This window comes from Protopterus annectens, chromosome 9.part0, assembly GCF_019279795.1.
Source record: "Protopterus annectens isolate FY-2018-M chromosome 9.part0, PAN1.0, whole genome shotgun sequence".
Lineage (NCBI taxonomy): Eukaryota > Metazoa > Chordata > Ceratodontiformes > Protopteridae > Protopterus > Protopterus annectens.
This window is the reverse complement of record NC_056743.1, coordinates 1,350,944,773-1,350,967,875: the sequence shown is the minus strand read 5'-3', so window position 1 is coordinate 1,350,967,875 and position 23,103 is coordinate 1,350,944,773. Positions and strand designations below refer to the sequence as shown.

The 23,103-nt window shown below is 41.2% G+C and overlaps 1 protein-coding gene across 1 annotated transcript in view; it reads right to left on the bottom strand.

The window, feature by feature from the left end:
* Positions 1-12,541: 12,541 nt before the first annotated feature.
* The window catches only part of HTRA4 (HtrA serine peptidase 4), an 853,851-nt gene continuing 843,289 nt past the window's right edge, over positions 12,542-23,103 (bottom strand). The window contains exon 9 of the mRNA XM_044084333.1: positions 12,542-13,057. Within this exon, the coding sequence (XP_043940268.1) occupies positions 12,892-13,057 (166 nt within the window). The 3' untranslated portion in view covers positions 12,542-12,891. The remainder of the gene's footprint in view (positions 13,058-23,103) is intronic.

Here is a 23,103-nt window from a genome sequence, read left to right as displayed (position 1 = left end):
TTGGCTGCAGAGCCAAATCATACTCACAGTTCTCCTGCTACTGGTAACAAACCCATGTCACTGGACCCTCTGGGTTCTCACAATTCCTTAAAGGGCCATTTTTTATTGCATTCAGTCCTTTTTCAGGTTCTGATGATGGGTGTTTCACATTTAAGAAGTTCGCCTTGACTGAAAATGTTCAAGGAATATAGCCTTCCCTGGAGGAAGGGGAGTTAATGTCAACATACTGGAACTAAAAGCAGTCCTCTTGGACTTGGAAATGAAGCTACTTCTAGGGCCCTCTTCCTAATATGATCTAACAGCTAGTTTGTAATGTGATATCTAAAGCAAAGAGTCTTGCAGTTGTAACTCCCTGTGAAGATGGGCAATACATCAGGTTGAGGGCCACAAACAGTGGCATCAGTCTCTTATCAGTTCACATCTCAAACAAAATGAAATGATGGAAGACTCTAAACTACTGATACACTGTTTTCCTGGAGATGTAAATTCAAAAGCCATGTCTAGACTAGATCTACTAGAAGTGTGGCAGGCAGAGACTGAACTTTTTCCAAATAGGAATAAACAGTTCTCCAACTCTTGTGCTCAGTGCAGCAGGCCAAGGGGGAAGTTCATATTGAACATGTTCTCTATCCCATGGCAAGGACATTCCTGTGTGCCTACCAACCATTTTGCTAAGCCCAGATTGCATCACAAAATTCAGAGTAGAAAGGCCAACACTAATTCTCATCAACCCTTGGCATTTGAGGAAGGTGTAGTTATCAGGTCCTCAAATCTCTGGAAATACACTCTTAGAATTATCCAAGGGCCCCTACACATTGGGGTGATGGGTGGCTTTATCCCATGTTCTGTTTGCTGCTGTAGACCCTCTGATCCTACATGATATTCTGAATGGAATGTTAGGAAGTGGTCATGGTTACTCAGACGCCTTTTACTTGGTGTTAGACAAACTCTATAAAGTGGAAAAGTTCTTAATTTTGGTGGAATGGCACCCAATACTGCTCTAGCTAATCAGCTGGTTAGCTTACAGGTCACCTTGACCTATTTCAGTTGGATCCGATTTAGCTGATAGTCACCCATGATGACCTTATAGAAATTATACAACAGAGTAGCATTGCCTGCTCACCCACTTCCTCAAAGGACTTTTGTATATCTAAACACATTTGAAGACTCACTTCTCTCCCTGGGATCTGCACTCTCAGTTGTCAAGAATGCCTGCCCTTAATTTAAACCCAATGTTTCTCCATTACTGAAGCTTGCATCTTTAAAACTCTTTCTGGTGGCCATCACCTTCACTCATAGAATCCTGGAAATCATTGTGTGTAGTTTCCCTACAAAACTGGTTTCTGAACAGGTCTGGGATCACATCATTCATCTTCCTGTTTTCTTTGCCAGTGCAGAAACCTGGAGAGAAATAGCTGTTCACACTCTCATTTAAGGGGCAACTTTAGCAAGAACATGAGTTTAAGACATCCACAGCTGTTAATCACTTCTACAGCTAAGGTTGGCAACCCTTTCCAAGTTGATTACTTACTATATCACCTTTTGCTGTCAGGTAGCTTCTACCACCTGGGAAGTACTGCAATCTGACGCCACTCTTCTGGAGTATGTCTGCTTCCAGTGCTTGTTTCAAAAATGCCTCCATTACAGACATTTGTACTGCAGCCAGTTTTTCTGTTTATAATTTTACCAACCAGGATTTATTTGTTTATTTATTTAATTTTTAATGAGATAAGTCCACTTGACACAACCATCTCTTTTTAGTGTTAAATCAAGAGCTCTGTCAAGCTAAGTGACTTGATCAGACTCACAGTTTGGAAGTGAAAATTGAGAAAATCAAGCTGATGCTTGTCGGATAAAGCTTGTTAACATCTTAGAGTGTTAACCCTGTGAATTAAACTGTCAAGCATTCTGTCTTAGTTGTTACTCAAGGAGTTGGGCCTTTTTTCCTATAACTGCACTTCAAGATACTTTTATTTTGACCAGCTGACCCTTTGTGTGTCTTCTACTTCCTTCCACCCTAGTGGATTTATGCATTGGGATTCACCCCAATAACTGACTCACAAAAAAGGGTTCTCAGTAGTAGTTATATATATATATATATATATATATATATATATATATATCCTTACAGTTGACCCCACACACGAATTCTTCAGAGAGCCACTCTTGGCCAGGTTGATTACTTCCTGCAATGAAGCAGATTGTCACATCTGTGAAATGCATTTATGACACCCCATCCTTGCTCTGCTTCCTCCACAGCTAAGATTAGCCAACCTGAAAAATGAAGAAGAGACCTCCTTATTCTCCAAGGAAGGCTTTGCAATTAATATAAGCACTTCCCTTTTCCTTTGTCCCAGATATGCAACTGAATAACCATCCTGAAAACCTTTTTTTATCAAATTCACATGCTATATTCTTCCCAAGTGTGTCTCCTGTAGCATAGCTATTTGCACTGTACATTTGTTAATATAGTTCACTACTCTTTCTTTTTGTACATATCTGTGAGACCATTTACATTTAAAGATAATACAGAAGGTGTTGTCATTATGTTAAGAAGTTATTATTCCCACCTGTTATGTGTAACAGCTTTTTTTAAATGCCTAGCTCCAGCTTTTGTTTTACATGCATACACCAAGGTTTGTCAGGTTGATCTTTTATTGTAATGTTGTCCCCCTCTAACACAAAACTACAGTACTTGCACACCCCATATTTATAAGTACCTTTACTTTTATGCTTAGGTTCTGGTAAAGAGTTAAGATTGGGTTCTGTCCTATAAACAAAAGGTGGTCCTTCCCCCAAGATGTTCCATACATCTATGTTGTTTTTGAACATAACCCAATTTTTAGACATAATTTTCCTAATCTCCATGCTAAACTCTCCATAGTAAACAACCATGGAATTAACAAGGGTTGAGTCAATATCATTATTTCTTTGAAGATCCGATACCCCACTAGTGTGTATTTGGTTCCCCACCCCTCTAACATTTGTTCACTACTTTCCACCAACAATTGGGGAGGGTAACCTCTGTCAGAAAATATTCTGTAAAGTGAACCCAATTCCAATTTAAAATCTACCATCCGAACACATTGTTACCACTGTAATCATTTGACCCTTAACTAAATTTCTTTTAATATAATAAGGATGATAGCTCTGAAAATCTAAAAAAAAAGTGTTGGAAAAGTAGGTTTTCTAAATAATCTGAACCTAAAACTTTTCTCTTGGTAGTTCTTAAATAACATTAGTCAAGATAGTCAATCTTGTCTGTGGAACATTTATGAGTGAATTTGAAATATGGGCACATTGTGTTGATGTAATCCACAAAGGCCTCTATCTCGCTATCCTTATCCTTCCACAAAATAAGCATATCATCCAAATATCTCAAATAAATATCCCACTGCTCACTATACGTTGACTTAATTACAAACTTGGTTTCCCATGCAAATATAACTAAATTGGTGTATATGGGAGCACAACTTGCTCCCATTGCTACGCCCTTAATTTGCTTAAAATACTCCCTTTTGAAGAAAATAAAAATATTACTCGGTATACAGTCCATAAGTTCCATAATAAAATTTAGCATACTATTATCAAAATTATCTCTTGCTCTTAAAGCTTCATAAAACAATTCCAAACCTATCCGATGAGGTATAGAAGTGAACAAATCAACTACGTCAATTGTGGAGAAGATGACTTCTTCTGAGAAGTACTCCTTTTTAATTTTACCCAGGAAGTCCCATGAATCAATCAATATATGTTCCACCGGGAGTAACAAATCTTTTAACATTCTGTCTATAAAACTTAGATCCTTACTTAAAACATAAACCCCTTATAACTTGTTACTAAATCAAGCCAAGTGCCTTAATCTGGTCACTCCCCTATGCAAGAATAAGAAAAAGTACATTAATTTTTTCTTATATCATGCTCTTTTGACCAGAATTTTCTTCTTTTTTACACTGCAGTTCCTACATTTCTTAAAATTAAACAAGAAAAAGAAAGAGGAAGAAAAAAAACAGGGACACTTGTTTACTTTAGTATTCCTATTACACTTAAAAATAACTGAGAAATCTTTACTTTATAGCATGCAGATTATTAAAAAATACTACTGTTAAGAACTAAATTTTGTTTTATTTTCAGTTAACTTTTCCTTCCTCTTCCCCTGTCCTAAACACTCTTCCAAACATTAATGACATGAAAAAGGGCATATGCTTTGGGGTATCCTACAAGTCTAACAAAGTCAAAAAGTTCAATATTTTCAGGTTTCCTTGTTCTGTCATATTTCACAAATATAATTAGTGATTTGTAATCCCACATTTATTTATCAATTTCTGAGTAGCTGTTTGTTTTCCTGTGGATCTCCTTCTCCCAAATCCAGTCTCTGCTTCATTTCCAACATATTCCCAGTTCTTTTAGTCAACTCTTGTACTTTTTTCTGTCTGTCAAGCATTTTATTTTAAAACATCAGAAAAGGGTTTCAGTGGCACTGTCTCTCTATGTGCTTCATTACCGAAAGAACAAGAAGTAGAACAGAATCTCTTTCTGTTTCATAGCTCACATTTTGTTGGACAAACTTTTCTATTTCCTTCTTAGCATGTTTAGCATCAAAAAGTGATTTTGGCTCTCCAGGAAAGAATATTCTGAAAACAGCTGGATACAGCAGCTTGAATCTCATGCTTCCCTGATTAGTGGAATACATTTACTCCTCTTCTGCCTGGTTTACAGTGAGTAATCATTTTCCACAGACATTTTCAGAATCAACTCTTTCTGCTGGTAGGATTGCTTCTTTACTATTAAAGGTCTAGGCTGCTTTCTCACGGCCAGGTTTGGAGCGTACACACAATATGCCTATTCAATTAACAGTTCCTGCTGTGGAATACCAGTCCAGTTGCTTATTTGTGCTTTCATAAAATGAATACAGTCTGTTCCTTCCAGCTTCTCTGGTACAGCAGAAAATATGTTTTCCCTACGTGTTCTGTCCTCTAACTACTTTTTAAGTATCTCTTCTTGAGCAGTATCATATTTAGCCAGCCTTTTATTCATTTCAACCTCTGATTTTTGCAGTTTTATCAGCTTATCTGAATACCTGTTTAAAGCTTTTTCCATTTTTCCAGCCTTTTGTTGTTGGAGTTGATATACTCTATCATTGTTTTGTTTATTTTAATCAGCTCTGAATACATTTGACTTATTATTTCCTCCAGGTTGCTGGAAGTCATGTCTTGTATAAAAGCTGGGGTCTGCAGTGTTTTTTTTTTTTGCTAAACAGCTTCAGAATTCTTTCCAGCCAATGTTTTCTCCTCATCTTTTGTGATAGATTTTCTTTGAGGTTCTCTGAATTTCTTTTTTGCTAGCATATGGGCAGTGCACTTGCTAGCCAGATATGGAAATTTACCCCCAAAAGACAAGTTCACTGGCTGTCTTTTCTGAGTTTCTGTTTTAAGACTGGGAGAACTGAAATTAAGCTGTTACTCAGTGTGCAACCATCTTGGAAGTCCAGGCCTGGTGGAAACTTGAACTACAGGTGAGGGACTGCAGTTGCAGGAAAGCATGGTCCTATCCAACACCTTACCATGCTCCTTCACCAACTATGCCACCTTCTGCTGGACCAGTTCTGGTGCTGGATTCCATTTCCTGATGTTTAGTTCATGTCTACTGCATGTTGATCCCAGCTTGAGATTATATAAGGGCTTGTTCCTGGAGTTGGTGGTTGGCAGTTGACTTGCATCCTCGATCCTTGTATGAATTTGAGGACCCAGAGGCCAATTTCTTTAAGACAGATAAGAAAATAACTCCTTCTCACCCTACTGATGCTCTTCCAAATGACTGCCCCTTTGGTGAAAAACTTAACCTCATAGGATCCTTCATGGACTCTCTTTGCATATTTCTTTCTACTAGTAGTGGTTTAATCTGGATCTGGTAAATGAGGAGGATGAACCTTGGGTCACCCTGCTTATGGTGACATTCATCAAATATGCCTTTCCTGCAGTCTGGAAACATGTATCTTCTAATCCTACAGCCTCAAAAAGCAGAATCTCTTTGCAAGCCTTTGACTGAGTTTCAGGCTAACTCCTCTTTGAGTTCATCAGTCCAGCACAGGGCCCAGCAGCCACAACAGTTAGGAATCTAGTACTCATCTGCTAAACTAGAGCTTCAAGGCCTCAAGTTATTTTCTCATGTCTTACACCACAATGTGTGGTGCTTCTGTGAGGTTTGGTTTGTTCTAGTGTGGTGCTTATGTTCTCATGTGTCACACCACAATGTGTGGTGCTTCTGTGAAGTTTGATTTGTTCTAGTGTGGTGCTTATGTTCTCATGTGTCACACCACAATGTGTGGTGCTTCTGTGAGGTTTGGTTTGTTCTAGTGTGGTGCTTATGTTATCATGTGTCACACCACAATGTGTGGTGCTTCTGTGAGGTTTGGTTTGTTCTAGTGTGGTGCTTATTTTCTCATGTGTCACAATTCCAGTCTGTGTATGGGATCATGGCCAGGAAAATCTTCCTTTCTCTCTGAATCTGGGCTCAAGGAAGAAGTGGTCAAGTCCATTTGTGCTTTCAAGATTAGGCTTCCATGAAGTCCACTGCAGTTTCTGCTTAATTTACAATGTAAGTAGGGCCACTGACACTGGTATGTGCCCCCACTTGATGGCTTGGCTGAGGCTATCCTCTCTGCAGGAAGAGCTCAAACATTCCATTCTAGAAGCACTTTTAAATGTGTGGTTCTCTTCTGTCAGCTATCTCAGGCCATGATGAATGACCTTTTAAAGAAGAAACAGACGTTTACTATTGTGGAGGACCCCCATGATGCCTCCCCTGCATACCCTTCTGCTTCTTCCTTTTCTAGGCCAAACAAACCCTAACAGAGGAAGACAGCAGTCTGCAAACTGTAGAAGACACAGTGTTGCCCCATCCTGTGCTTGCCAAGTCCATTACCCCAATGGCAAGCATTTTGACTGCAGTCTGGAGCTAATCATTGGAAGGATAGCTTTTTTACATTTGTTCTGGCTAGAAGAACTATGTATGTGAGAGAAGTGGTGGATGTGGATTTGGTCATAGCTTCTGTTCTTGCATGTTTCTGGTTTTGAATGGGAAGGGCCATTTTCTTCCAGTTAGGAGACCTCAGTGACAATAAGCAGCACATCCAGTGTTTCATGTCCAGGATAATTCTTCAGGGGATTTTACTTTTCCTCCATAGCATCTGGATGTTGTCACTGGACATTACTGTAAACTTTTTGCACATCACTGTCTTGGGTATGAACAGGATATTCTTTCAATTAACTCTGGGTTTACATAACTTACAGTAAAAGGTTCTGACATTAATGTTTTCTGCAGTGCTGAATGTGCTTACCAAGATGTTGGCCATTATGTCTCATACCCTGCAGCAGAAGGATCTCCAGGTTTCCCTGAATGACTGTCTGCTAGTGGTCTCATTTTGTGACTCTCTGAGAGTGTTACTTCAGTGGCTACCTCTGTGGTTGCAGTCCCTGCAGGTCATTATACATCAGGAGAAGTCCTTTTTAACTCCATTTTAGAGGTGTTCCTTTACAGGCTCTGAGCTTAACACTAACACTCTCTGATCCTAGTCATTCCCACCTGTAGAATGCCTAGGAAGTCATCAGTCTGGTGGCCTTGAAAAGGATGTAATGCAGGGCCAGGCTCTGACTGTACTGCATTTGGCTTTACTTTCTACCTGGATCTTTACAGTGCTGTTTTACACATAGAAATGTGGGTGCTGCCTGCAGTGGAATGTGAGATGTTATTGGCTGCAGAGCCAAATCATACTCACAGTTCTCCTGCTACTGGTAACAAACCCATGTCACTGGACCCTCTGGGTTCTCACAATTCCTTAAAGGGCCATTTTTTATTGCATTCAGTCCTTTTTCAGGTTCTGATGATGGGTGTTTCACATTTAAGAAGTTCGCCTTGACTGAAAATGTTCAAGGAATATAGCCTTCCCTGGAGGAAGGGGAGTTAATGTCAACATACTGGAACTAAAAGCAGTCCTCTTGGACTTGGAAATGAAGCTACTTCTAGGGCCCTCTTCCTAATATGATCTAACAGCTAGTTTGTAATGTGATATCTAAAGCAAAGAGTCTTGCAGTTGTAACTCCCTGTGAAGATGGGCAATACATCAGGTTGAGGGCCACAAACAGTGGCATCAGTCTCTTATCAGTTCACATCTCAAACAAAATGAAATGATGGAAGACTCTAAACTACTGATACACTGTTTTCCTGGAGATGTAAATTCAAAAGCCATGTCTAGACTAGATCTACTAGAAGTGTGGCAGGCAGAGACTGAACTTTTTCCAAATAGGAATAAACAGTTCTCCAACTCTTGTGCTCAGTGCAGCAGGCCAAGGGGGAAGTTCATATTGAACATGTTCTCTATCCCATGGCAAGGGACATTCCTGTGTGCCTACCAACCATTTTTGCTAAGCCCAGATTGCATCACAAAATTCAGAGTAGAAAGGCCAACACTAATTCTCATCAACCCTTGGCATTTGAGGAAGGTGTAGTTATCAGGTCCTCAAATCTCTGGAAATACACTCTTAGAATTATCCAAGGGGCCCCCTACACATTGGGGTGATGGGTGGCTTTATCCCATGTTCTGTTTGCTGCTGTAGACCCTCTGATCCTACATGATATTCTGAATGGAATGTTAGAAGTGGTCATGGTTACTCAGACGCCTTTTACTTGGTGTTAGACAAACTCTATAAAGTGGAAAAAGTTCTTAATTTTGGTGGAATGGCACCCAATACTGCTCTAGCTAATCAGCTGGTTAGCTTACAGGTCACCTTGACCTATTTCAGTTGGATCCGATTTAGCTGATAGTCATACCCATGATGACCTTATAGAAATTATACAACAGAGTAGCATTGCCTGCTCACCCACTTCCTCAAAGGACTTTTGTATATCTAAACACATTTGAAGACTCACTTCTCTCCCTGGGATCTGCACTTCTCAGTTGTCAAGAATGCCTGCCCTTAATTTAAACCCAATGTTTCTCCATTACTGAAGCTTGCATCTTTAAAAACTCTTTCTGGTGGCCATCACCTTCACTCATAGAATCCTGGAAATCATTGTGTGTAGTTTCCCTACAAAACTGGTTTCTGAACAGGTCTGGGATCACATCATTCATCTTCCTGTTTTCTTTGCCAGTGCAGAAACCTGGAGAGAAATAGCTGTTCACACTCTCATTTAAGGGGCAACTTTAGCAAGAACATGAGTTTAAGACATCCACAGCTGTTAATCACTTCTACAGCTAAGGTTGGCAACCCTTTCCAAGTTGATTACTTACTATATCACCTTTTGCTGTCAGGTAGCTTCTACCACCTGGGAAGTACTGCAATCTGACGCCACTCTTCTGGAGTATGTCTGCTTCCAGTGCTTGTTTCAAAAATGCCTCCATTACAGACATTTGTACTGCAGCCAGTTTTTCTGTTTATAATTTTACCAACCAGGATTTATTTGTTTATTTATTTAATTTTTAATGAGATAAGTCCACTTGACACAACCATCTCTTTTTTTAGTGTTAAATCAAGAGCTCTGTCAAGCTAAGTGACTTGATCAGACTCACAGTTTGGAAGTGAAAATTGAGAAAATCAAGCTGATGCTTGTCGGATAAAGCTTGTTAACATCTTAGAGTGTTAACCCTGTGAATTAAACTGTCAAGCATTCTGTCTTAGTTGTTACTCAAGGAGTTGGGCCTTTTTTCCTATAACTGCACTTCAAGATACTTTTATTTTGACCAGCTGACCCTTTGTGTGTCTTCTACTTCCTTCCACCCTAGTGGATTTATGCATTGGGATTCACCCCAATAACTGACTCACAAAAAAGGGTTCTCAGTAGTAGTTATATATATATATATATATATATATATATATATATATATATATATCCTTACAGTTGACCCCCCACACACGAATTCTTCAGAGAGCCACTCTTGGCCAGGTTGATTACTTCCTGCAATGAAGCAGATTGTCACATCTGTGAAATGCATTTATGACACCCCATCCTTCCTCTGCTTCCTCCACAGCTAAGATTAGCCAACCTGAAAAATGAAGAAGAGACCTCCTTATTCTCCAAGGAAGGCTTTGAAACATTACTTGATAGCCCCACCAGTTGCTCCATTGCAGTCTTGACTTTAGTTTGTGACTGCCCTTGGGAATGCACTTCAATAGACCTGCCTTAGCTTATAGAACTGCCACTAATGAACAGTGGGTTCTGGTTGTGGTCATTTGTGACAATATATTGGAGCTCACTGTTTATCTCCAAGAAAGAGGTCCACTGGTAGAATACCTTAGCAGAACTCATCGGACAGATCAGACTCTTCTTTTCAAAATGACTGTAGAGGCTGTCACATTTTTAGAGGAAGGTCAGGTATTTTATTATCAACTTCTTCTGGTCATGAAAGGAATAGAAAAGTTCTGGGCCTCAGTGACTTGAGTTAGTACATGTTTTACATTCACTTTCAGATGGTCATCCTGCAGAGGCTCACGTCTTGTTCTTACATGGCTCCTGAATGATGTTACTGGATATAACTGACACCTTTTGTCACATCTGTATTTGGGATATACACAGGAAATTCCTCTAGATCATTCTGGATGGTCTTGCCCACTGTAACCAGTGTCTCAGAGGAGAAGGGTGTTCTTGTTTTCCATTACCAGTATGACTGGACTGGCTGTTTGAAAGACTCATCCACTGACTCCATGGAAATGTTCCTGCATAGGTACTCCCATGGTTACATTTCCAAGGGGTGGCAATTAACTGAAGGACATCCTCCCTGACTCTCCCATAAAGAATTGCCTATATATTGTCAAAACTGGCACTATCTAGTGCTGGTCAGGACAGGGGTTCATAACCTTTGCTAAACGGATGTGGATACACAGCATGGTCCAGGCTCAGACTCCACTACATCTTCTAGGCTTAATGGTTGCCATGATCTTCATGGTGCTTTTTGCACATCTAAGAGGGTAGCTGCTGCAATAGTATAATGGTTTCAGGGCTACCATGCATTCATAGACTTTTTCTGTCAGGCCAGTATTACTAGGCCATGGAGTGGCAAATAATATTTTTTTGTTTCCTGATTTGCAAGAAAGTGCTTGCTTGTGTCATGGGGAAGCATGCATGGATATGTAACCAGTATGTTACTTTATGGCATGCATCACTGTAGATGGATGGGCATTCCCAGAATGAGAGGTGTACCAATTTTATGTTCACAAAATAAACCAAACCAAGGACCCAACAAAGATGGTTCACTTCTAAACTGACTGACTGACTGACATTGTAAGAATGGATATGTTACATCTGTAAGTAACCTTCCTTCATGGGTCCCAAACATCCTTTTCCCCTACTATTTTACTTAGATAGCCCTTTCATCCATCCTCAGTTGTTGGCATGCCCTGTAAATTTGGCAAATCTATAAATGCATATTATTTGCTAGCAGTGTGGGTGTCAAATCTTCATTACTCTTAAAGAAGTGTGCATGCTCAGTGGTTGGTGTACAAATTGGCTGGCTCAAGGGCTAGGAGTTCTAATATAATTGGCTTGTGCTGTCACAGTGTAAGCTGAATTCAGGGATTTCTGCCCCAAAAGATGGAACCTCCTTGAGAAAAAATGCCAGACTGTGACTGGTGTTTAGGGTTAACACAACCATTGTAACAGCATTAACAGAATCCCTAACAGATCGGGAATGTATCAATGAATGTTAGTTTCAGCAAATGTAAAATGTTTGAATGCTGTTTGCCAAAACTAACTTCACCAACAGCAGCATTTGCCTCTAAGTTTTTTTTTATTTTTTTACCTTCACTAAAACTACCTTTGGTGAGTCAACATGATTCCCACAAATCAACAATACATTTTCTTTTGTTTGGACTCTGGAGTATTTTCCAAACTCAATGTGAGTTAATCTTAGGTCTTTAAAAAATGGCTCCGAACTTTAGCACTTTACCCATCCATGATTTTGCAAAGTAAGTGCATGCTATCATTTTTCTGAAATCACAAGAGCTGTTGAACCATTGTAGCTTGTTTAAATTTGATCATAAATGTCACTACACTAGCTTCCAAGTATCAGTAAGAGACTGCCTTATAACTCTGAGATTGTGAGTGCACCCTGAGTTAGCACTATCAGTTTAACTCGTATGGATCAGTTGTAGGCTCACAAACACTGCTGTATACTGTGTCTACACTGTGACATACAGCTAGTCTTGAGGAAGAGACTCTACTAGATTACCTTAGTACTTGTATATATCAGAAATGGCACATATTAGTGCTTGTACATATCAGAAATGTGACAGAAACATTGGAATGCCATGAACAACCAAAGGGGTGGCAACCTTGGAGACGGTGAAAAGGTTATGCAGAAGAATTTTTTTTTTAATATGTAGGGTTGTCTCAAAACTTACAGCTTCAAAAGGAGACACAAATGTAGATTAAGGTGAGATATGTCCTGTTCTGTTTAACCATGTAGCATAGTGATAGCAGCATTGCTTATACAATTTTTTTTGTGATTTTTCTTTATGAAAACATGAGCCATATGGAGGGCAAGGAATAAGATGTAAAATGTTTCCATTTATTCTGGACATCCTCTTGCTTACTAAACAGTGTGCATCACTCATACCTTTATGTTTGAAAAATAATGCTAACGTTCATGGTGGGAATCAGGGCAAGTTTCATCTAAAGAAGAACTTGGTGTTGTAAACATAAAAGTATTCTAATTATAGAACATTTTTTTAACCTTTTGCAAATTTTGTGTGTACACATTTAAAAGTGACATCTTGGGTCTCTGGTGTCAGTAATGGAAGACAAAACAAACAAGTGCGGCTGTAACAGCTTATATGAAATATAACCCACAGAGAATATTTTAACCCAGCCAGTTAGAAAGTGTAATGCTTCTTTGTCTTAGTCAAGTTCTTCTGGAATGACGGTAAGAACCACATCTTCATTTCCTCTTCGCACGACAACTGACAATGTGGTGTCATTCTTCACTGCTTCACTGACATCTTCAGTAGAGGTGATACGTTTGCCATTGATGCTAATAATCACGTCATTGTCCTTCATGCCCGCACTGCAAAAAACAAAACAAAAAAAAAAAAAACAAATTAAATAACACTACTGTCAGGTATCATACTAATGTATCAAATGCCAAACGCTTGTCTAGTTAACCAAAGTAGTAAACAGTATTAAAACACTGTCCCTTGTCTGACTTCAGGTATTATACCTTTATTGAATTTGATACATTCATTTCTTTTACTTTGTTAAACTTCACAGCTACTTTATTTTTTTACGTTTGTTATTCACCCCCAAACTGTTACTGGTTTCTAGTATCTACCTCGTACACCAAATCCACTCTCCTTGGTACCTGCACTGCTTCACTGGACAACCCTGCATGTGTCATTTCATCAGCCAGGCCTCCTACTCCTCAACATGATGGTCTTATGGTAAAAATCATAGAGCTGGGGAGCGAGGGCCCTGTAGGGGTGCTGGGGGCCATCACTTTTGTGCACAGTTGGTCCTGATCCCTACTAGGAGGAATAAGGCGCAGTAACAGCATGTAATTCACAGTGCTAGTTGAGTTCCACCAGAGCTCACATAGGCAGTAATTCACCCTAAACTTTCCCCCAGGGTAGGAAAGCTGACTGTTGCTCACTTCATCCAGTTTTAAATTGTGAATACTGGCCATCTGCTAGACCTCCTAATTTTTTTTAATATAGCTATTTTCCATCCCTGTTTGTGTTGATAATGGGGGACTACTAGGCAGACTTAAAAAGTATTTAAATACAGTGATCTAGTAGGATCTTACTTAACTGAACTTACCCTTGTATTAATGTAGTAGGCATTCTCACAAGCTATATTTCAGGTGATGCAAAACAGAAGCTATTTGTTAATGTACTGCAAGTATATTGTACTTAAAAAAGTTGTAAATAATTTCCACCTTTTTTATCTGCCATTACTCATTTTATGTGGTTTCCAATACAGGAGAAAAAACTTTAAAATTTGAAGCATCTCTCACATATTTTAAGTGGATATTTTTTCTATTGATGAATTATCAATGAAATACAACACTATAGTTGACACTTTTATGAATGTTACTATTTATTTATTAACTGACAATTTTAATTTACAGAAACAGTAATATACTATCAAAACCATTCATTTTTTATTGTCCATTTTTAAAATGGTAACTGATTTCACTCGAGGTGTAACTCACATTACATGTCAGAAACTGAAAAGCACTCTAGTCAGGAGGGCTCCTTGGTAAAACACCCATCAGAATCAGAAAATTCACATCAGCTAAATTGTTTCCTCTGCTTGAAACTGAGCTTGGACACAGTCGTTAATATTTGGCTCTGGATAATCCCTGCATATTTCTCTCAGGGTTTCACTCCCATTACTATATTTCCTTATTTTGAATCTTGCTCAGAGCATACACACCAGTTTTCTACTCCATGCTATAATGCTCCAGTCTGGTGGGAATCAGTGAGCTGGTTGATAACTACTTTGTTGAAGGCCATTTAATTAGAACAAGTTGATTAAAAAGTATTCCACTGAAGCCCATTTAATTAGAACAAGATGATTGGACCAAACCTTCAGATTAGACAAATTATAAGCTTCTCTGGTAATTAGACTCATGGGTTTTGGGAATGTTTGATAATTACAAATGAGATATACAGTTAGTGGATCAAGTTATCACAGAGTACAAATTTATATCCAGTTCTGCATTTTTAGGGATCAACTTAGAAAAAGATGTATAGGTTCATGGGCATATAGTAGGCTAATGACCACTAGGACGTTTTTAGCCTAGCCATGCATCCCAAATGTATCCAACAAGTTTGGTGCCTAGAGGTTATTTTTTATGGGTATGTGTAAGCTAGGTTATGCATAGTCAAACATCTACAGGGTATCTGTATCCATTAGAGACATAGGTGACAGACCAAGGGTGAATTTCCAAATTCCCAATCCACTGGTCCAGGTTATGCTTAAACAGGAACAGGGAAAAACTCTGTTTCACATGGATGGGAAGGCTGTTACAGAGAAGTGGTATTCTCTGAAACATATTTGTCCCTCCAGCATGCCCTATGTATGTTGTAAGCAAGGTTTAAGTCTCTGGATCAGGTAGCTCTGATGACATTTGTTTTTCCAATATGCAAGATACCTATCTGAGTGGGATCCTGGGATGCCTCATATGCCAGACATAGATTACCCCTCAACAGTCTGTAAGAGACAGAGTATAGGGAAAGGGCTTTGAGATGATCTGCATAGGACATGTTGTATTCATTTTGTGAAGACCCTCTGTGGATGTTCCAGTTGTTGCATGTGGCTGGTCAGGTACATACTGAAGGGGCACTGTACTAAATGATGAGTCTAATGAGGACTGAGTACAGCCCAGTGGCGACTTCCTTGGACCAAGTTGACATACCAGTACTTATAAGATGATCAGCAGAGAATGGTTGCCTTACTACCTTAGACATGTAAGCCAGGTTACTGCATAAACACTTCTACTCTTAGGGGGTGTGTTATCAATGAGGTTGTTTCCTGGGGTAGCAACTTCCCAAAGGGTACTATTATGCATTTCTTGTCATTGTGTTTTAAACTCTGTCTGTGGTATCAGTTACTTGTCTGTATTAGCCCTTCCTAAATGTTATCAGTGTCTAGAAGGGAGTCTATGGCTTCTCCCAGTTTGCAATCATCTGCAGACTTGGTTAGCCAAAGGCCAATGACACTGTTCCTGACTTCCGAGAAGGATACCAAAAAGTACAGGACCCAGCACTGAGCCCTGAAGGACTCTGCTAGTGGCAGACCTCTTTTTGGAGGTGGAGTGCTCTATCCTAACTGCCTGAGTCCTATCTGAGAACCAGCTGGCAATCCAGCTTGTAACATAGGCTTTATGCCTAATTTTGTGATTTTGTTTACAATGCTTGAGTGGGGTATTGTATCAAATGCTTTGGCCAGGTCAAGGTATGTAGTATACACTGCTTTATCCTTGTCCTTTGCTTCGGTGACCTGCTTGAAGAAGTGTACTAGGCCGTGTAGGCATGATCTTCCTTTGATGAAACCAAACTGGGTTGGATCCAGTGTCTGGAGGTTTCCTGTGTCATTATTAATCATTTCCATGATAATTCTTTCCACACCTTTGCATATGAGACTAGTCAGACTATTGGGTCTGTAATTCCTGGGGTCCGAAGAAGGCCCACACTTATGTAAAAGGATGACCATTGCAGTTCTCCATTCATGTGGCATGAAGCCTGACTGGAGGCTATGGCTAAATAGTGACTCCAGTGGTCCTGACAGGTCATGTTCCATTCTACTTAGGAGGCAACCTGGGATATTACTGGGGCCTTTCAACACAGTGTTCTTGGCACTGAAGGGTACATTTAGGACTCTTGCCTAGTGATGGTTGAAGGGATATGTTCAATGGTATTTTTGGGGGTGACGGGGGGGGGAGGAAGAAGGGGATAAAATTGTAGCTAAATTTGTCAGCCAGTAGATCTACTATATCTTCTGTCTCTGTGTAGGTAGCTCCTTTCACAATTAATTTGCATATTGTTGTGTACAGCCTTTGAGGTTACATACAGCTGAGGAAAGCATTGTGGTTGTCCTTAGCCTAGGAGGCTATTTTTAACTCATAACTGACTTTGGTAGACATAATTTGCCCTCTGAGTTGTGTTTTTTTAGACTGATGACAGCCTAACCTAAACATAATCAATATTTATTGGCATTGATAATGAATATGGTAAACTGAAACAAAGAGGCAGTGAAAGACAACAGATGTGTTAGAAATTGATGAGTTGAGCTGGCTAATCATAGAATTGGCAGAAGTGGGGCAGGCCACACTTAGGGATGGATGCAGTCAAGGGTTTTCAAATAAGTGCCTACTTGGTATAACTATATGGACAGGACATCATGATAAGTTTATGTAGATCAGTTTCAGTCTTGATGGTGAGTAAATGGATTGAGAGCATAAAGAATAAATTTGTATAATCCTGTGAATAAGCCAATGGATGAAGGACAAAGCACTGCAGTGATCTATATGGAGCTTGTAAAGCATTTTGAACAGTGTTATTATTAAGAGCTTGATCACCTTTCGGGTAAACATACACTTGGGAAAGTGGCTCCAGATATAGCTCTTGGACATCAAAGAGTTAAAAAAAGAAGTTCCTTGTTAGTTGTCCTTCATCTCGCCTTCCTTCTTGCTGGATGGGTTCAGAGCCGATCCTCGGCTCCAACTCGGACACTACTATAGCTCGAGAGCTCTTTACTGGCTCGAGGCTACCCCTTATCCCAGAATGCCCAGCGTCAGCTACTCAGATCTCGTTTGAGATATCTCACACTAGACATAATCAAAGAAGATAATACATTATTATTAAACCTAGATATACAGTAAATTGTCATGGTTTGCTTGGGAAGCAACTAAGAACTAAACAAGTTGGCCAGTGAAACCATTGAAAAACTCCTCTCAGTCCTCGAGGAAGGGGGAAGGAGGGAAGGATGCAAGAAGGAAGGTGAGATGAAGGACAACTAACATGGAATGTTATGGTAGGTACATAACTTCCTTATGTTAAGTTGTCCAATCTCGCCTTCATTCTTGCTGGATGGGACAGCGTCCCTAGCACTTCAATCCTGGGTGGCTCATTGGAACAGACTCTTCTGAACTGTGGAACCAAAGAAAGCCCTGCCCCTGGAGATCACATCTACTTTGTAATGAGAAATAAATGTATGAGGATCTGCCCAAGTAGCTGCTGCACAAATTCAATCTATGGGCAATCTAGATTGAAAAGCTACCGAGGTTTCTACTGACCTGGTTGAATGACCTTTGGGCCTTGCTGGAAGATCTTTTTGTCGCAAATGGTAAGAGTAGGCAATGGTGTCTGATAACCATTTTGACAAGGTTACTTTAGAAACTGGAAGGCCTTGTTTGTTTTTAGAAAATGAAAGGAACAACTGATCTGATTTTCTCAACTCTTTAGTTCTATGGAGATAGAAACGTAGTTGTCTATGCACATCCAGTTGGTGTAATCTGTATTCTGCCTTGTTGGAATGATTAGGGAAAAAGACAGGAAGTTCAATGGATTGATTCAAATTGTGTTCTGAACAAACTTTAAGTAGAAAAGATGGGTTGGTTCTCAGAGAAACTCTGTCTTTGTGAAAAAACAGGTATGGAGGGTGAACACATATGGCATGGAGTTCTGAAACACATCTGGCAAAAGTAATAGCCACTAGAAAGAGAGTTTTCCAAGAGAGAAATTTCAAAGAAAATTATGCTGCTGGTTCAATGGGTGACAGGATCAAGGAGGCCAGAACCAAACTGAGATCCCAAGGTGGAAGGGGTTCTTTCACTGGGGGTCTAAGAAGAGATGTACCTCTCATGAAGGCCTTACAGAGTTTGTGAGACATTAAGCTTGAGTTAAAAACTCTGATGTGAAAATTTGAAATGGCAGCTAGTTGTACTCTGATGTTAGCAACAGCTGCACCAGATTGAAACAGTTCTGCTAAGAAATCTACAATTTTGTGTACAGGAGCTGTAAGGGGATTTAAATTCCTGGAGTCTGCCCAGTAAGAGAATCTTTTCCATTTGCTAGCATAAACTTTCCTTGTAGTTGTCTTATGAGAGGAAACAATAATATCATGCACTGTTTGAGAAATATTGGGGAGCCTGGCTAAGATTGGAAGTGGAGTAACCAAGCTGTGAGCTTGAGATTGGAGGGTTGGTGTAACCCACCTGATTGATGAATCAAGAGGTCCGGTACTGGGTCCTGAACCCAAGGCCTGGCTAGAAGGTGGGGGTGAAGGAACGGAAACCAAATCTGTTGAGGCCAATAGGGGGCAATGAGGATCATCTTGCAACCCAACGATTTTGACTTTTGGAATTAGGGAAAGGGAAAATGCATAAAGGAGTCCCTGAGGCCAGTCGTGGACTAGAGTGTCCCTGGGTGTCTGACCTGGAGGAGGAACAAGGGAAAAGTAGCTGCTGAATTTGTTGTTGAGGGAAAAGGCAAAGAGATCACAGCAAGGCTGGCCCCATTTGTGGAAAATAAGATCCACAATTTCCTGTTTCAGAGACCACTCATGCGGCATGAGGATAGCCCTGCTGAGCCTGTCCGCTATTGCATTGGATTTCCCAGGGATATGTGTTGCTGTCAGAAAATGTTGGGAGAAAATCGCCCATTGCCACAGTCTGAGATCCTCTCAGCACAAGGGGTAAGACCTGATTCCTCCCTGTTTGTTCATGTACCAAACCACTGATATATTTTCCATCTCTATTGCAATAGTCCCGCAGGGAGAGAGTCTTGAAGAGCTTGCAATGCTAGGAGCACTGCTCTTATCTCTGGGACGTTGATGTGCAAGTGATACTCGCGAGGTTGCCACGTGCCTTGGACTGTCTTCTCTAGATAATGCCCCCTCACCCTATCAGGAAGCGTCCGTGATCACTGTGGCAATCGGATGGGATTCCATGAAAGGTCTGCCTTGAGTCACTAGTGGGGAGACCATCCACCAGGAAAGGTGTCTTTTGCAAGATTCTGTAATTAGCATCATGTGAGACATGGGTATTTCCTGGAAGGACCATTGTGTGAAAAGAAGCCACTGAAGGATTCTCATGTGAAAGCGTGCTAAGGGAACTAAAAGAATTGCTGCTGCCATGGACCCTAGAGCTTGAAGGACATATTTGACTTGAATTCTTTTGCTCCTCAAGAGAAGTGATACCTGTTGTTGGATAATGGAAACTCTTTCCTGAGGCAATTTTACAATCATTTTATTTGTGTCTAGCTCTGCTCCTATGTAAGTAATAGACTGAGAGGACAACAAGGCAGATTTTTCAAAGTTTACTGTGATGCCTAGTTGGGCACAGGATGTTATGATGTAATCCCATGCCTGTATAAGTTGTTGCCTGGTGGTAGCAGTGAGGAACCAGTCATCTAGATAAGGAAACACCTGGAATCCTAGACGTTTCAGGTGAGCCGTAACTACTGCCATGCACTTGATGAACACCCTGGGGGCTGTGGTGAGACCAAAGGGCAGAGCTCTGAATTAGTAATGACTGGCCCCTAGCCAGAAGCGTAGGAATCTCCTCGACCATCTGTCCATTTTTATATGATAGTACGCGTCCTGAAGATCTATGGAGAACATCCAATTGTCCTGACCCAGAAAGGGGAGAATGGACTGTAGTGTTACCATCCAGAACTTTTCTTTTTGTACAGATTTGTTCAATCTGCTGAGATCCAGAATTGGGTCTTCAGTCCCCTGTCTTTTTGGGCACTAAAAAGAATCTTGAGTAAGTTCTGGATCCTACTTGGTCTGCGGGGACTTCCTGGATGGCTCTTTTTTCTAGCAGTCTTGAAACTTCTGTGACTGCCTGATCCCTTAGATTGGGTGGAACATCTGGGATGGATTTTTTTGAAACAGGAGGGGGTTGATGGAAGGGAATTTTGTAACCTCCGGATATAATGGATAGTACCCATTTGTCTTTTGTAATATTTTGCCAGGCAATTGGGTACAATGAAAGCCTTCCCCTGACTGCCCCCAGAGTTGAGCAGTTGGGCATCCCTTCACGGATGTTGTTACGGTTTGGAAGAGAACGCATCTCTGTCACCCTGATTTTGCGGACCCCCTCTGCCATGAGAGTGGTGTCTGCCATTGTTATTATTTCCCCCTCTGCCCCTGGGGGAAAATTCACCATGTGCATCAGGCAAGGGTCCCTGGGATTTTTGAAACCACATCTTTCCACCCTTCTGACCCTTTGGTTATGGTCTGGTAGGAGTGGAAAAATGGACTCCAACATCAGAGAGCATCTTGCCTTCCTGCTGGCACCTGGTAAGTGTGTCTTTCACCTGAGGCCCAAAGAGAGAGGAGCCAGCAAATGGGGTATTGGTGAAGGATGCTCTGAAAGGTTCCGCAAACTTACACAGCCACAGCCAAGAATGTCTCCTAAGAGCTACTCCTGTTTCTGCAGCTCTACTTGCTCCATCGGCTGTGTATGAAATAAGCCTCATGGAGGAGTTGACTATTGAATTAAGAGTCGCCAGCTGGATAGCTACCTTGGCTGAAGCTCCCTCACCTGTGGGATCTTGTAGGGTATCTCCAAGCTCTTTTAGGAGATCCCTCTGAAGCCTAGTAAAATGGAAAAGATAGTTCAGAGACCTAAGGGAGAAGGTCGCTGATGAAAACATTTGCTTCCCATATCTGTCCATCGTACAAGAGTCTTTATTCAGTGGATGGAGAGATGAGGAGGTTTCAGCTCTCTCTTTGTGGCTGCTGCTATCACCATGGCATCAACTGGGACCTCTTTAGTCAAGACTTGTTTGTCTTGGGGAGCTGTGATAAATTTATTGGGTCTCCATGGGACAGGTTCCATGGAATCTGGAGCTGACCAAGCCTTTCGAGACACTACAGACATGAGTGGATCAAAAGGCGGAGACACCCAGGAGGTGGAAGGTCAGGAACCAAATGTGTCCAGGTATACAGACTCATCTTTGGAGAGGGCTGGGTAAGTCCAGCTATGCTTCTGCCTGAGAATCTCAAGGATGTCCAAAAAGGAAACATCTTCAGAGGGGGACCTTGGGGACTGCTCCGAGTCATCCAGGTCTGTATCTGAGGTGCCAGACTCAGGGGAGTCTAGGTGCTTCCTCTTGCACTTTTTCTTCTGGGGAGCCTGCTCAGAATGCTCTGGGGAGGCTTTGGAAGAAGAGGGTTCACCCAATGGGGTGTCCTGGAGCATAGGTTCCCTATGTTTTGGGGCTGGAGAAGGAGCAGAGGTTGCCACAGGTACTGAGGGGGACGGAGCCAATGGAACTGATAGTGGGGCTGTCTGTGGGGATGACACTCTCCGCATGACCTTGAAGGCATCACGGTCTAGACACAAGGAGGGCCACAGCTCTGAAGAGACAGGAATCCCACTCTGTGCCGAGGGCAATGGCTCCGAGTCCGATGTGGGAGCCGCGTTCAACTGAGCCGATGCTCCAAGAGGGAGAGTGAGGTCAGACAAGGGTCTGATGCCACTTCCCCCTCAGAGCCAATGAGAGAGCTTCAGCGTCCAGATACCTCGATGGGAGGAAGAACCGAGGTAATCAGAGACAATGTTGGAGCTGAAGAGGATGTCATCAGAGCCGAAGGAACCACTATTGGAGCGTCCATGGACTCCGGCTCCAAACTAAGCATAGTCTGAGGAGGAATCGAAAATTAAGTAGATGGAGCCAAAGTCTGCTGAGGTGGGCTCAAAAGCATTTTAGCAATGGCCTGTGACTTCAGCAGCCTACTGACCACTCTCTCCACATCCTGATCCGATAACCTCGAGGATCGAGAGGAGTGGGAAGTTGAGTGATGACTGGTCTTGCTTTGCAGAAAAGGTGATTGTGGCACTGAGCGAATTGGCTCCAATGAGGGAGACCTAGCTTGTTTGTGGCTTCGAGATGGCTCCGAAGTAACAGTTGGAGCTGACGTAGGAGTAGTCTTGTCGGTGCTTTGTCAAACTCACCAGTCGGTTCTGAACATGGACCCTATGGCTTGACTGGTTTAAAAGGTTTCACTGGCTGAGATGTTTTAGCCGGAGAATCCTGTTTTAATAATCCACGAAGGATAAGCTTGTTTTTCTGCTCCGGCAGGACCCTTGGACTAAAGGCATGATAAATAGAACAAGAGTCCTGCAGATGCAGAGCCCCAAGCAGTAAATACAACTATTGCGCCCATTTGTCAGAGGCATCTTCTGACAGCGTGAGTCACACTTTTTGAACCCTGAGGTTTTAACTTCCTTGGACATACTAAGAAAAAAAGAAGGAAGTACCACACAGACACACTACAATAATAAACATTATATTGATGGAAACCTTAAAAGGAGAGCCTCTAACTTAAACAGCTGTCCTTGGGGTGGTGGTGTGGGAGAACTCTCTAACTTAAACGAGTTCAGGTAAACAAACAGAAGGCCTAGCGACTAAGGGGTGACGGCCAACACAGCACAAAAAACACAGCAAAGGACAAGATAAGGGGTTTAGGACTAAATAAACTTACAAACTACTATAAAACAGTGAACAAAATACTAGTTTTCAAGTAAATTATTGAATTTTAAACAGAGAAAAAGGTTATACTAAGCCTGAGCCAGTATTGAAGCAACCTCGCAGCTGA